Source organism: Chanodichthys erythropterus, chromosome 15, assembly GCF_024489055.1.
Source record: "Chanodichthys erythropterus isolate Z2021 chromosome 15, ASM2448905v1, whole genome shotgun sequence".
Lineage (NCBI taxonomy): Eukaryota > Metazoa > Chordata > Actinopteri > Cypriniformes > Xenocyprididae > Chanodichthys > Chanodichthys erythropterus.
Window position 1 is genome coordinate 40,411,545 of NC_090235.1, and position 16,217 is coordinate 40,427,761.

The window sequence follows — 16,217 nt, forward strand, 5'->3', positions numbered from 1 at the left end:
TGCTGAATATTGGATCCCTTTCTTCAAAAGCACTTATTGTAAATGATAGCACAGGCAAAAATCTAGCTGTGTTTGACAGAAACCTGGCTAAAACCAGATGATTACATTACTTTAAATGAGTCCACGCCTCAAGGTTACTATTAACAACACAAACCTCAACTGAAAGGCAAAGGGGGATGTGTTGCTGTAATTTATAGTAATATCTTCAGTATTACTCAAAAGTCTTTTTAAAATATAATTAATTCAAAGTGATGATGCTTTATGTAATGTTATGTGATGTACATTTGTGCTCACTACTGTATACAGGCCACCAGGACACCATACAGACTTTATTCAAAGAATTTGCTGATTTTGCTGAGTTAGTACTGGCTGCGGATAAAGTCCTAATTGTTGGTGATTTTAATTCCATGTAGATAATGAAAAGACGCATTGAGATTGGCATTTACAGACATTCTAAACTCTACTGGAGTTAGACAACATGTGTCAGGAGTCAGGACCCACTCATTGTCGTAATCATACTTTAGATCTAGCAGTGTCATGGAATCGATATTGATGCCATTGAAATTTCTCTATGCCACAAATATGGTAGAACTATCACTTCTACCACTAAAGATTGCTTTATAAATAATCTTCCTGAGCAGTTTCATCTCCTTAGCATACCAGATAGCTTAGAAGAACTCAATATTACAACAGAAACTATTGACTCTCTCTTTTCCAGCACACTAGACTCAGTCGTCCCTTTGCGCTTAAAGAAGATTAAGGAAATTAGTCCAACGCCGTGGTACGAGCACACTCAGGCCCTCAAGAGAGCAGCCAGAAAAATGGAGCACAGCTGGAAGAAAATAAAACTAGAATTTTTTCGCATTTCGTGGAGAGAGAACATGATTGCGTACAGAAAGGCCTTAAAAACATATTTATTTGATACAGTGGCTAAATGAATGAGAAATAAAGCTTCACCTTCTGATGTTTCCAAACAGCACAGCAGTAATGACTTTATGAACTTCTTTACTTACAAGTTTTATAATATTAGAGAGAAAATTATAACCATGCAACCGTCTACTACAGTATTGCATCAGACAGTGCACTGTAGTATCCCTGAGGAAAAATTCATTCGTTGCTATAGGAGAGGATGAATTGTCTAAACTTGTTAAATCATCAAAATCAACATGTTAGACACTATAACGAATAAGCTACTGAAAGAGATGCTTCCAGAGGTCATAGATCCTCTTCTTAATATCATTAATAATATTATTAATTCATCTCTATCACTAGGATATTTAGAGAAAACTTAAGCTGGCTATTTTCAAACCTCTTATTAAAAAACCACAACTAGAGAATTAGTCAATTAGAAGCAGATCTTGAATCTACCTTTTCTAGAAAAGGCAGTATCATCGAAACTATGTTCCTTCTTAGAAAGAAATGGTATCTGTGAGGCATCTGTTCCAGTCAGGATTTAGACCATACCATAGTACTGAGACGGTTCTCAGAGTTACAAATGATTTGCTCTTATCAGATCGCGGTTGAAGCATGGCGTTAGTTTTCACTGTTATGCTGATGATACTCAGCTCTATATTTCCTCGCTCCCTGACAAAACTTACCAATTCACAAAATTAACGGAATGCATAGCTGATATAAAAAAATTGGATAACTAGTAATATCCTACAACTTAATTCAGAAAAAAACTATTATTGGACCAAAAACCTCTGTACGTAATAGCCTAGAATACGGTCTTACACTTGATGGCTGTTCTGTCAAGTCTTCGATGTGCTCTTTGATACCAATCTTATTTGAAAGCCACATTTCTAGCATCTATAAAATTAAATCTAAACTACAATATATGCTCTCAATGACAAATGCAAAACAGTTCATGCGTTCATGACCTCAAGGCTAGATTACTGTAATGCTCTACTGGGTGGTTGCCCTGCTCGCTTGATAAACTACAGCTCGTACTGTGACAACTTCCCTCTTATAATTATGCTAGGGTGCCAGACAGATTAAATACTGTCAAAAATCTGGACTGGATTGTCCAGTCAGAAGGAAAGTGCATAAAGGACACATGTATAATTGTCACCTAACATGTATCCATAATGTTTAAAGAGTAAACCAAGGAAGGAAAAACCCCAAACTTTTCACTCAGAAATGCAAATTTTCATTATATTCATCACACCACATATCACCATTCAGTAACAATAAACACAAGCATAAACAGCAATTTCAACAGCAAAACTTATTCATCTCAAATCCCTTTAGCACAGTTTAAATAGTCTGGATGTTAAGTGAATGTACACGGAAGAAAATAGGGGAAACAGTCATAGTCACAAGTTCATAATTCACGGCACTTGATTCAACTCAATACGTTGCTTCCCCAGTGTATTTAAAGGAAGAGTAACGTTAAAGAACAGTCAAAGTCAGTTTGATTCCACAATAACTGCGCTTGATCATTATAATCCCGTTACTCACGCTTCACTGGTTTTTCAAGAGTAAAGAGTAGCTCCAAATCAGTTCTGTGCCATAGTTTATCTTCAATGATACAACTCCATTAACAATACAATCACCCGGTGGGCGCCAACACCAACAGGTATAATCCATACATCGGTGAATTCATTAAGTAGAATAAATGTCTGTTCGCCGACGTAATATACTTTGTCGCGACAAAACAATAAAAACAGCTTTAAGAGGTGACTCTCCCAGGGAACTGCTCTGACTTCATTATCCCCGCCAATGCTCTTTTCAGCGTGTCTAACACATACGTCATCGTGCATCCGGTATTGCCCAATTGGACCAACATAACGCTATCTTTGTTGTGGCAACTTTAAGACAACAATTTGAGTCCTTTTTAAACTGTGTGATTATCAGAGCATGAATACAAATCCGCTTCAAATCCCATTTTAATTTGTGCTTATGAAGAAAATGAAATTGCACTGTCACAGTACAAAATGCAGCAACTAGAGATCCTTTTCCTTTTTAGCACCTAAACTTTGGAACAGTCTTCCTAGGATTGAATATATAAGAATCCATCAATATTTCTCCAAATGTGCATGCTTTTAAGCTAAAAGCCTATGTGAAATGCCATAGAGGCAACATAATTGTTCAGACACTTTGCATCACAGAAATACATTATATTTTAAAGAATATAATAGAATACCATTATTTTAAATTGTAATAATATTTCACAGTATTGCTGTTTATGATGAGCTTTTTTTCCACAGCCTACCTGACTGAAAGGCCTCATTAATATGCAAGTCATTTCAGGTCATTATTATGTGATTCTTTTGTCTTCTCTGGTGTAAATGGCCCATTATTCATGATGATTCACGCCTCCACGCATACTGTGTTTCTTGACAAAAAGTGTCTTAAAAAACTAAATCAATATATTGTTTTATATGAATATAATATGAGTAGGCAGCATAATTTTTACATAATTCTGAAGCAAAAACTCTAGTCTACAACCTCCAATACCCAGAAGTCTTGTGAACACAGATTTAATATACTTTTTTTGGCCTTATTTCAGTGACTTAAGTTTTTTGTTTTTTCAATAACCACACATAAACATTATTCCTTCAAAAATACAAACATGTACATGCATGTTCTTCACATATTATTGTAGCCTAGTTTGTGCTGAATACAGTGTAATGACACTTTTGATCCGACTCGTGACTCATGATCCGCTCTTGCTTATGAAATTTCTCTGTACTGTCATTAAAGAAAATGTAGTTTCATATATATGTTCAAATAGTCCTATGTTGTGTTTTAAATTCATTTACTTGATTATGAAAAGTGAACACCATGAGTAAGATGCATCATAAGATGCGTAATATATCAGGAGACATGGAGTGGGTCAGACATTATTTTGACCACTTCATTAAGTTGTTTTATAGAAAGCCTCTCTTTAAACTGAATTTCATTTTGTAAAAATTGTATCTTAATTTTAATCAATGTTTCATCAACCAATTGCCTGGATTTAATAAATATGAAGCAAATATAGCAGGCAATATAATCATGGATGCACGGGCGCGATCTCTTATAAGCTAAATGAACCAAAACTCAGCGTATAGGCTGCTTGCCTCGCAGACATGAGAAATATATCTATAGAAAGCTTGAAATGTCTACTTTAAAATGAAATAATTAAGAACGAAAAGAGTCTACTCTGATTATGTAATGAAATGAAATCCGAATGAAATGTGCATTTTCTCTCTAGGCATGTCCAGTATATGCTGAGATGATGAGAGTCAGCAATGTCAACTTCATCTTTGCAGCGACATGGATTCAGAAAACATTACTTTATTAATAAACAATTAAAATGTCTCCTTGCTGTTTTTTGACATATTCATAATCATTACTTTTGCCGGTTCTTTATGGCAAGAGTTATGCATGAACTTGAGTGCATAGCCTATATTACATAAACGCTCATTATTAGTTTATTTTCTCCAGTATTTAATAAATTAAATTAATATAAATGTGATTAGTCAACTAATGGCTGAAATAAACTACTAGTCAACTAGAAAAACTTATTTCACATATTTTCGATCCAGCATGTCACGTTTATTGCAGTAGATAGGACCTTCGAACCAGAAAGATACAGCTTACATTTGACTAAAAGGTTTTTGTCTTTATGCTCAACTAAAGTGAAATAATGAGCATATTTCCACTTTGAGAAACTCGTGTTGCTCTCGCCTTGACTCGCCATGACTGCTGCACATACTTGAATAAACGGAAACACGTCCACAGTGCGTCTTCGTGTTTACAGTGGTTGGCATCCACCAATCCTACAATGCGTCGCTGCTGTAAACAGGTTAGGCTGTAGGCTACACTTCAGCCAAAATTAATTAATTTAAAAAAGTAATGTACAACAAACCATATGGTAACGGTAACTGAGTTAATTTATTTAAAAAGTAATGCGTTGAAGTATTAGTTAGTGTCAAAAGTAACTGCCTTACAGTAACGCGTTACTAGTAATGCGTTACTGCCCAACACTGCTAGAATCTAGACTAAAAACACATCTTTTTAACATGGCATACACATAACACATTATCTACTTCTATAATTCCAAGTCATGTAAATTGACTTAGGCTGCATAAATTAGGTCAGCCGGAAACCGGGAACACGTCGCAAATTTTTTCTGTATTATGCAGGCCAGACAAGTAATTTGGCAATGTCACTTTGTAAAAAAGAATAAGTGTCTGTGCACATACACATTCAAGTGCACAAACTTATAGACTAAACATTTAAAAGAACGACAAGAATGCATTAAAAGTCTTCTGTTTTCAATTAGAAAGGTGTAATTTAAGCGGGCCCTAAGTTAATAAACATTTTTTTTTTACAACAGAAGTGATTCAATCAAAAACCTACTTTAGCTTGATAACTTTTTCTTAGAGCTGCTGTAAAGCCAAAACAATCTCTTTCCATTAATTTTCCTATCATCACTGTGAAGTTGCTTTGAAACAATCTAAGATTATTCTAAGAATAACTTAATGATGGAAGCAATTTTCCATTAAAATAAGTTTTAATTTGTCAAATTCATGCAAATTCAACGGAGTTCATGTCAATGAATGCAACAGAATGGGCTTCATTTTATTTATAATCAGCTAATTTCAAAATCAAAGACCGCAATGGGAGAGAGAGAGCGGCATCAGCACAGGTAATATAATTTAGTCTCACTATTTTTAATGAAGACAACTGTGTGCTAAGCTTTCAGAATGAAACGCTGAACATTTAAGTTTCCTTTGCAGCAGTTTGCTGAAGAGACCTGAGCTACCCAAAACACATGAAGCAACCAGCATGAATGGAGTTTGCATAAGCATTACCGTCATTGTGATGTGTGTGGAATGTTTAATGGGATTTATGTAGCGGACAGTGACGCTGATGACGTGTTATCTAGTGCGCCCGAGCTTCGTTTACAGTCTTAGGGAGACGCACGCTGTATTCAAGCTATTCTACATTGTTTGTATTTTGGTATTGCTATATTTTTTAAAATGGTGCGTAGGTGTGCATGTCGCAGATGTCCTAATCGCGCCACTGTCCGGAGCAGAAGGGGGCGGTAATGCACCAATAAGCTGGATGCCAACCGCCGTCAAACAGGAAAGAAGCAGCAGCAGCAACGTCACTGTGGATTTAAAGCGGATATATACAACAGACCCGGAAGAGAAAATGCTGAATAAAGTCATAGTTTTTTTATTTTTGGACCAAAATGTATTTTAGATGCTTCAAAAACTTCTAACTAACCCACTGATGTCACATGGACTACTTTGATGAGCTTTTTATTACCTTTCTGGACATGGACAGTATACCGTACATACATTTTCAATGGAGGGATAGAAAGCTCTCGGACTAAATCTAAAATATCTTAAACTGTGTTCCGAAGATGAACAGAGGTCTTATGGTTTTGGAACGATATGAGGGTGAGTCATTAATGACATAATTTTCATTTTTGGGTGAACTAACCCTTTAAGCGCAACAAATAGAAGAAAAAGCTGTAAGCTGTCAGTCAGTAACTTTTGTGTGCTCGTGATGCGCAGCACTCGTGCTTTCAGAGCTGCACGCTTTCATTGCCGTAATACCATGTATCCTCATCTCCAGATATCCGCGGACCCTGCTGACCAGGTCGGACGGAGGCCTCTCCATGTTGCCTTCAGCAGCACCTGCCTCGTGTCCTCTAACCTCCATCAGCAGCAGCTCATTGAGCATGACTTGACGCAGCTTAGGAGAAAACTCTGTCACCAGCTCCAAGCACGCTGTGAACAGCTGACGAGCATGCACAAAATCCTGCAACACAATTCAGAATGTAGTAAAATGTTATGGAGAAAGTCATCATGATCTAAAAAGCCAAAGAGATGCAAAGAGGGGAAAACGATGATCCTGCAAGCTTTTTAAACTTCTCAAGACCACCTTTTCTAGAATTTATCACGTTCTATTGTATTTATTGTGGTACATTTTAACTAACTTGTTCAAGAATTTATAATATACAATCTATTAAGGCAATAGATTTAAAAAAGAGAGAAAAAAGTTAACATTGCATGCAATCAATCAAGCATGCAATGAGGAGCCATCAATGGTCTAGCTTTAATTATATTCTTATTGTAACAAATGCTATAGTTAAACAATTACAAGAACTGCTTTTTCATAAGGCCAAGTACAAGTTAGAATCATGGATCTTCTTGAATTATTGACTAAACATTAGTTTTCCTCATGTGTAAAATGTAAAATTCTGCTAATATGACAGATATGCTTATTAGGAAAAACCTAGCTGTATTCCAAGAATCAACTTCCCATGGTACATTGTAAACAATTAATTGTTAACTATAGGCTATTACTTTATTGCAGTTGTGTTATTAATCAACTTTGCATGTGTGGACCATTTTGCAAAAATAAACCAACAAACAAATAAAAAAACTCACAAGGGAGCAAACCCAAACTCCTCGCAACCAAGGAAGACAACCAGTCCCCCATCCCAAACGGAAGTGTACAAAATAGAGTAAATTACCCTTTGAAAGTAACTTGATACTTCAAATAAAGATTGCATCAATTACATCATTACACCAGTAGGTGGCAACCAGTAGGTGATTGTTAAAAATGTATTTGTCATTAATCCATTCATTACAAAGAATTGTTCAAAAACGTTGATTCATCTATGAAACAAGTGACATCTTTATAATTGAGTCATTGAATCGTTTATAATTGAGTCATTGAATCATTTATTCAAACCGATTTTTATAAGATAATTCATTCAAAATAATTAATGTTTTTTGTAAATAGACTGCAGCAACTAACATGATGTCAGAATCAGTAAATTACATTTTTTTTTTTTTTTAGTTGTCTATTCAGAATCATGGGAGAATTGTAAACACTATTTAATGAACGAAATTAATTTCTCCGTTATGGCCTCTTGTCGTGTTGCAGACAACGAGCTTGTGGCGGGCGAAGCAAAGTAAGTGTCAAGACGAGACTGTATGCTAACTGTATCTTACATAGCTTGCATACAACTTTATCTCGCGGCTCAACAATTTTACCTCCTACCGACCAAAATCCAAAGTACTTCCAGGCATGGCTTTTTAGATTTTGGGGGGTTAAAATCGCTTTCTCTGCTGTGGTCGAGTTGGGCTCTGCACTTTCTGCCATCTTCCATGCAAGAAGTGTTAACTTGCCAGACAGTGCGACTCCTGTGACCTGTCCCTGAACCCTCAGGCGCGCTGGCGCGCCCACTCACAAAGCAGACAGCCACGCCTCTACTACCGCGGGCGGTTTTTTCCCCACATTTTTTTTAATTCGAATATTAATTTTCACCTTGGAAATTAGTTTTTTTTTAAAACTATTCGAATATATATTCGAATTTAGAATATTCGTTGACAGCCCTAGTGTGTGTGTGTGTGTCTGCGTTTGAGTGTGTAATGTCTGAGAGAAAGAAATTATACTGTACTAAAAATCACGAATCCCACCACTATGTATACCAGTGGAGCTTTGCTGGCATCTGATGTAAAAAGTTTGGAACTGCACCCAAATAAAATTTTGTTGGCAGCTAATTTTTTGAGATATTACGGAGCCCGACACAACACCTATAGGAGAAAACAAAAACAAAAACAATCCGTGCCGAGGGTTTTGCAATCCGTTCCCTCAGTTTACAAACCATGCTCACAAATTCTTAAACTGTTCCCTCGGTTTAACAAATTGTGCCCACAGATTAATAAACCGTACCCGCAAATTTCCAATCTGCTCAAATTTTGCAAACCGTACCCTCGGTTTTTAAATCCGTTCCTACAAATTCATAATCCGTGCGCACGCTTTCACAATCCGTTCCCATGGGTTTGTAAAAACTGTGCTCACGGATTCATTTTAGAAGAACAGCAAACCCCCCCACGTGAAAAAATACTACAGTAAATACTATAGTGTTTTTTAACCATACTATAGTATACTGTATATATTATAGTATTTACAACACTTTGTTAATGAATGCTACAGCATACTGTAGTATTAACGAACTGATAAACTGTTATAAATACTGTAATATACTTTAGTTTTTTGTTTTAACTGTAGTGTGTATTGTAGTATAATATACCCTAAAGTTGTAGAAAACTTAGTACAATATTGGGTAAAGTAATTTGTTTATATAGTTATATTATCACAGCAACTACAGAATTACCACAATAAATTAATTCAATTACTTTACTATGGTTCAAAATCACTATAGTATTTACTATAAATTACTATACTATTTTCACCTGGGCCAGGTACGTGTTAATGAATCTTATTGTTTTATTGAATTTATTAAATTATATTAAATGCAGTGATTCTCTATCAATGGGTAGCAGAATACAATGATTTAATAAGAATTATGTATTTATATGTGATAATCTTAAAACTTTATTATTTTTGCCTAATAAACCTGGCATTGTGTATTATGACTAACTTTTAATTTCTTTGTTCCTCTTTTCTTCTTCTAAATGCATGTAGCCTAAATGCAACAATAGGCTAATAACAACAACAACAACTATTATTGTTTATTGTATTTATTGCTTAAAAGTATTCATAAATTATTTTTAATTTATGACTATAAATGAGTGCACTTAAGACAGTATGTTTATCATAAAATAATTAATGAATGCTTTATTTAAAAATCTTTTTTTCAATTTTAGATATGTTTGTGTACTATTCATTCTTAACATGAAGACTTGTTTTGGTGATTTATAATACTAAGCTTTTTGCCCAAAATTGACTTTAAAAGATAAAAATAATGGAAATTCTCAAATGAACACATTTCAATCATAAAATTACAATAGCCTATAGCCTCCCGCACCTAAACAGGTGGCCTGGTTGAATCTGCTGGCAAAAATTGGAGGCGGGGCCACAAATCCGTGAGTACAGTTTTTACAAACCCGTGGGAACGAATTGTGAAAGTGTGCGCACAGATTATGAATTTGTGGGAATGGATTTAAAAACCGAGGGTACGGTTTGCAAAATCGGAGCGCACGGATTGGACATTCGTGGGTGCGGTTTATTAATCCGTGGGCACGATTTGTTAAACCGAGGGAACAGTTTAAGAATTCGTGAGCACGGTTTAGAAACTGAGGGAGCGGACTGCAAAACTGTCGGCACGGAATGTTTTTCTGGCGACTTGCCGGGCTCTGTAAAATATCAACCTAAAATTTGGAACAACTTTAGATATATTGCTTTGATTTCAACATGTTTTATAAAATATATATTTTATTAAAAAAAAAGAATCATTCATAAAATACTTTTACTTCAACAATAATCTCCCAAGTGTCCTCTTTAAAATGAGACCAAACTTCTGTACTACCAAGCGTAAAATTTTTCTGAAAGTATTTTGACAGACATTTTGTCCTCTAATGCCCGGGACACACCAAGGCGTTTTTACGCATCGGCTGACTAAGTTTTCCCGGTGTGTTCTGCACTGTTGGCTCTAGTCAGATGCCATCTGTTTTTTTCCGGCCTATTCAACAACCGCATCGGTCCATCAGGCGAGAGAGAGAATTGGCTGTTCAGTTTAGTGAACGAGTTTAAGTGTGAAAATAATAGCAAAACAGTGAGCAAACAAGTCAAGGTGGTGCAGACAGAAGGCTGTTCTAATTTTATGTCATCTACCGAAGTGTTCCGGGGTGAATGTTTAATATTAACATGAGCCGAGTGGAATACAGAAGTGAACAGCATGAACGATTTTTGAAATGGTAAGCACACGCTGCTTTGTTTACGGTTTGTGTATCAGCAGCCTGCAGTGCCAGGCTCGCTTTCTAAATTACCAATATGGATGAATATATATTAAAAAATAGACAGCGGTCTCCTTACACTCAGACACAGAACGCACATGCTGGCTGACAGTCAGCTGCTGTTCTCTCAGTGTGTTCACATGCAGGTTTTTTGCCCCAATGTAGGAGACAACACAGTCGGCTTTTATCAGTGTTAGTTCTTTGGCATCGGTTTGGTGTGTCCCTAACCTAAGGACTTCTGAGCAACTTTTTAAAATTGATGCACAAGGGTTAAGAAGCTAGCTTTCTGGTGTGCATGTAAACATACAGAATGATGTTAAAATGAGTCTTGTGCAGATACACACCTTTATACTGATGCAGTGTAGACCTTTGGCCATAAGGACGTACACCAGGTCTCGTGTCAGGTTGTCTTTTATTGCTAGTATGACGTTAACATAGTCAACAGGAACTTCCCACTACAGGAAAAAAAAACAAAAAAAACATAATAATTGTAAACTAAAGTACTTGTAAAAAAAAAACTAAACAAAGAAAAAACAAAACAAAACATACTTGTAACTAAAATGTAAACTAAAGTGTAAACTAAAGTAACTAAAATAATTGTAAACTCGAGTAAAAAAAAAAAAAGTTAAATCACAATGTCAACAATTATAATTTATCCTCTTTAAAAATGTAAATTGATTTGTGACAAGAATTTTTGGTTAAAATTGATATTGCAAATCAGTTCACAAGTTAGTTGATTTGCTGCAAAACAAAAATCTTTCCTGACCTTACTGTTAACCCTCCAGAAGGGTCGTTCGGCCATCCCATGCAGCTCAATGAGGATTTGTCGGATATGTCGAGCATCCAATGACAGAATGAGCTGCTGTTCAAGCTGGCTGATATTCACACTGGCAGACACTGTTGAGAACAAACCACAAATAGCACATCAAAAAAACAGTCCACCTATCATAAAATTAAAAAAATTAAATGTCTGTGCATCAGTATGTACCAGGTATATCGTAGAATGAGGGCAGTTGTTTGGCACTAAGGTTGACTGCGGCTGAGCTCTTCCTCAACTGCTGGATCTGGATCTTCTTCTCCTCATCTTGAAGAAGTTCATTGAAGAGTTTATGAGATGACACCATGAAGGCCAGAGAAACATCCTCCAACCAGTCACAAACAGTCCTGTAATGGAAACGAGGAAAAAAAAAAACAAAAAAAAAAAAACAAAACTAAAATCTCTGAAAAAACTGGTAAGCTCAAATTAACAGAGTGAGGTCATGGAATATATTTTTGTCCAACTGTTACACAATGGGACAATTTAAAATGAAATTTAGTAGTGAAGACTAAAAGATGTATAAAAATGGCAACAAACAAAAGAAATGGTAAACAGTACCTAATATGTATACTTCAGTATTGAGGGGAAAAAGTCTAAAGTCTAAGTGTATTAGAATCCACTTTAAACAAATCCACCCTTAAAAAGAATGTGAAAGCAAACAAAATGTAGAAAATGCATTTTTGAAAATGAATTGTCAAAAGTCTGACTAGATGGTAGAATAAAATAGTTAAAAATAGTTACTAAAATAGTTCTTGAAACTGTATAAATGTGCTCACTTGATGAAAAGAGCCATCTTCCTCTTGCTTGTCTCTGACAGGTGCTCCTTATCCAATGACCTTGCACACACCTGGAGACATGAGAAAGAGTACTGAGCATAAAAGAGCATTTCATTTCGACAAAATACCATGTGAACTAGAACAGTTTAGAGTGAGAACGTATTGAGTTAATAGAATGGAGCTTGCAATGTGAATGATTCAGTGATGCAGCAGGGTTTATATACCTCCAACAGAAAGCTGATGGTGTTTTTGCTGGGATTGAGAAGCAGCTGATGGAAGGACACACAAGGGACACCACCCTCCAGTGCATCTCTTACTGCATTACACACACACAGTCTATGACATACTTCCTCCAGAGCCTTATCCCTGTCACATAAACAAACACACATTAAAGTAATATTCTAGGTTTAAATACAACAAGCTCTATCCTTGTGGTATGTCATTTACCATATGTTGACTTAACTCAACAAACAAATTATGTTTATAGTAAACAACTTATAATGAAAATGTATGGGTCAAGACATTCAGGTATGTTTATAAACAAAAGTACACAAATTTGTCAGTAAAAAAAAAAAAAAAAAAGAAGGTATTTGATATTTTAGGTGGGGCTACTATCTAAACGACTTTTCACACTGCTTAACCCTGGCATTTGAGGGGGAAATGTCAAATGGTGACAAAATCACGTGAATTGGAATGTTTTTTTTTGTTTTTTTTTACCTTATATATTTTTTTACCTAAATATAATTAGGAAAAACTTGAGAGTGCACTCTGCAATATATAATACGAGGATGCACAATGCTAGAGCTTTTATGTAAACAGGTAGCATGTTGCAGTCTATGACACAGCTAATATGCAAATAAGAATGTTAAAACATACACACACATATACAAATATACACATATACATATATACACACACATACATATACACACACACACACACACATATATATATATATATATATATATATATATATTAAAAGTTAGTTTTTTAGCAAAAGCAGATAACTCCAACAGTCGTTTTTTTGGCAAAAGCAGATAACTCCACATTTCATGTTTCATAGTTAAACAAAACCCAAGTAACTGCATTTAAAACACTCTCAAACACACATGTGCACACAAACGCGCGCGCACACACACACACACACACACACACACACACAAACAGATCGGCACACACACACACACACGCTCTCTCTCTCGCTCTCTCAAACACACACACACACACACACACAGATCGGCACACAAGCACACACACACGCACTCATCCACACACGCACGTGCGCGCAATTTTTCAGCATGTAAGTCGTGTATGGTGTACAAGGACTTACAGGAGTCGAAATCATAAATCCTCGATCACTTTTAGTGAGCTTTGATAAAACTTCCCACAGCTAGCGCGTCTTTTTGAAGTGACTTGAAGCCTTGTCACCTGACCTGAATACTGCGCGCTGATTCGCTTAAACGGACTTATCGGTTTCTGTCTGTACACAAACAAGGGTGCTTGTCGGCTTCTGCTGTAAAACGTGAACTTTCGATGCCTGAAAGTGGGCAAAACCGGCTCTTCTGACAAAATGGATTTAGGGTACAGAACGTGCTATATATGGAGAATAATGCACAGCTCTTAGTTCATTTTTTTTTTTTAAATGGCGTTTATCGGTTTTTGCAAATGAACTCTTCATATATATATATATTAGTGTTGGGGAAAGTTACTTTTACAGTTTTTTCCAATTGCTAACACACTAAAATGACATGCACAGCACAATTATTTAAACTGACACACAGAGAGCAAAACTTCTTCTCAAGTCTCCAAAAGTCTAAACACCTTTTCTGTTTTACACACATTTTGCATTTCAAAATAGCACTTTTTAAATTCACTAAATACAGTTCTCTGCATAAGACACAACAATCTGACATAAAGTCACATGTTTGCCATTTCAAAACACTGCCATTCAAAATGACACTACATGAGCTAATTGGCCAATTACATGTGCCACCTGGCCAAACACCTCAGTGGTTAATTGTTAACACTTCAATCAGGATGTAAGCACTATGAAAAGACCACAGGTGAGAACCTTTTTTTTTACAACAACAATGGAAGACATTGCAGAGAGAGGAAGAGGAAGAGGAAGAGGGAGGTTGAGAATAAGAGGGGGAGGAAGAGTGAGAGGTAGGGGTAGAGCAGGTAGAGGAGTTCATGGCCAAAGAAGACAAACACTTTGAAATGAAATCAGAGCAACCTTAGTAGATCATGTCATCAACCATGGGTTGACAATGCGTGAGGCTGGACAGAGAGTGCAGCCAAACTTGAGCCGTTTTACTGTCGCCTCTGTCATCCGGACCTTTAGACTGGAGAACAGGTATGTAACCAAAATTTCATGTAGTACACATGTAGTATACCCCATGTCATAGTGTATCAGTTGGGTGACACCTGTTTACTTAGTGTATGACATCAGCCATTCATGAACTGTACAAGTTTCCTGTACAATGTACTCTACTGTGGGGGAAAATATTTAGGCTGCATTGTCCAAGCCCTATATATATTTTTATTTTATTTTTTTCTAAAGGACTGAGAGACGACACCATGGTGGAGGAAGGGGCCAAATGTTCACCGGGGTACAGGAAGCTGCCATTGTAAACTTGGTTTTGGAAAATAATGAAATCAGATTACGAGAAATTCAAAGCCACATCATCCAAGACAACACCTTATTCAACAACATTCAACGAGTTAGTCTGTCCACATTGGCTCGCATTATCAAGCGAAACCAAATCAGAATGAAACAACTTTATAAGGTGCCGTTTGAGAGAAACTCTCAAAGAAACAAAGAGTTCAGATGAGCATATGTGGATGTAAGTACTATATTGACTGCAGTACACTACACACAACATTGTTTCCCAGTGTACTGGATAACACCATATTGAGTGATTTTTGTTCTTTGTTTTCAGGGAGTACTGGAAATGGATGCTCATGCAATCCCACATGAGTTCATCTTTATAGATGAGGCTGGGTTCAACCTAGCAAAGACCAGAAGAAGAGGGAGAAACCTCATTGGCCACAGAGCCATTATAGATGTTCCTGGCCAACGTGGTGGGAACATCACAATGTGCGCTGCCATCTCCAATATGCATGGTGTCCTCCACCGTCATGCCAAACTTGGACCATACAACACAGCCCATATTCTCACATTTCTGGACAGACTTCACAACATTCTCATACCACCAGAGCGTATGAATGATGCAGACCATCAAAGAAACCGGTACGTTGTAGTATGGGACAACGTGAGCTTTCATCGTGCAGCCCCAGTCCAAAACTGGTTTGCTGACCACCCAACATTTCTCGTGCAATACCTCCCACCATACTCACCATTTCTGAACCCCATAGAAGAATTCTTTTCGGCATGGCGGTGGAAGGTATACGACCGGCAGCCCTTTGTGCGCATGCCTCTTGTGCAGGCCATGGAAGAGGCATGTGATGAGATTGATGTGGGTGCAATTCAGGGATGGATAAGGCACTCAAGGCGCTTCTTCCCTCGATGTCTGGCAAGGGAAGTTATTGCCTGTGATGTTGACGAGGCGTTGTGGCCAGACCCGGCTGTGCGGCAAGATTCTGCCTAATTATTTTTCTTGCCTTTTTTTTTTGTTTGTTTTTTTTACTGTAATATATTTTTTTCAGAAATTTTCTTTTTCAGTTTACTTTTTTTGTAAGAATATTTTTGTTCAGTCCCATGTAAATATATCTGCTGTGCTTATGTTGTACTGACTTGTTTACTGTAGTGAAGGAAAAAAAAATAAAAATGTTGCAACAGCATGTGTGTGTATCTGCAAATATTTCTGTGCATGTGAACAATCTGATACATATTTTAGTATTATGGCAAAGCATACTAAAGATGGGTGTGCTTTTCATTATGCCCAA

At 36.6% G+C, this 16,217-nt stretch overlaps 1 protein-coding gene across 7 annotated transcripts in view; it reads right to left on the reverse strand.

The window, feature by feature from the left end:
* Positions 1 to 16,217, reverse strand: part of ints8 (integrator complex subunit 8) — a 122,185-nt gene that overhangs the window by 21,035 nt on the left and 84,933 nt on the right. For all 7 annotated transcript variants that reach the window (XM_067411685.1, XM_067411682.1, XM_067411683.1 and 4 more), the window contains 6 exons: positions 12,533 to 12,674; positions 12,309 to 12,379; positions 11,704 to 11,879; positions 11,482 to 11,612; positions 11,060 to 11,170; positions 6,558 to 6,762 (listed from right to left, as the gene is read on the reverse strand). In XM_067411685.1, the coding sequence (XP_067267786.1) occupies positions 6,558 to 6,762; positions 11,060 to 11,170; positions 11,482 to 11,612; positions 11,704 to 11,879; positions 12,309 to 12,379; positions 12,533 to 12,674 (836 nt within the window). The remainder of the gene's footprint in view (positions 1 to 6,557; positions 6,763 to 11,059; positions 11,171 to 11,481; positions 11,613 to 11,703; positions 11,880 to 12,308; positions 12,380 to 12,532; positions 12,675 to 16,217) is intronic.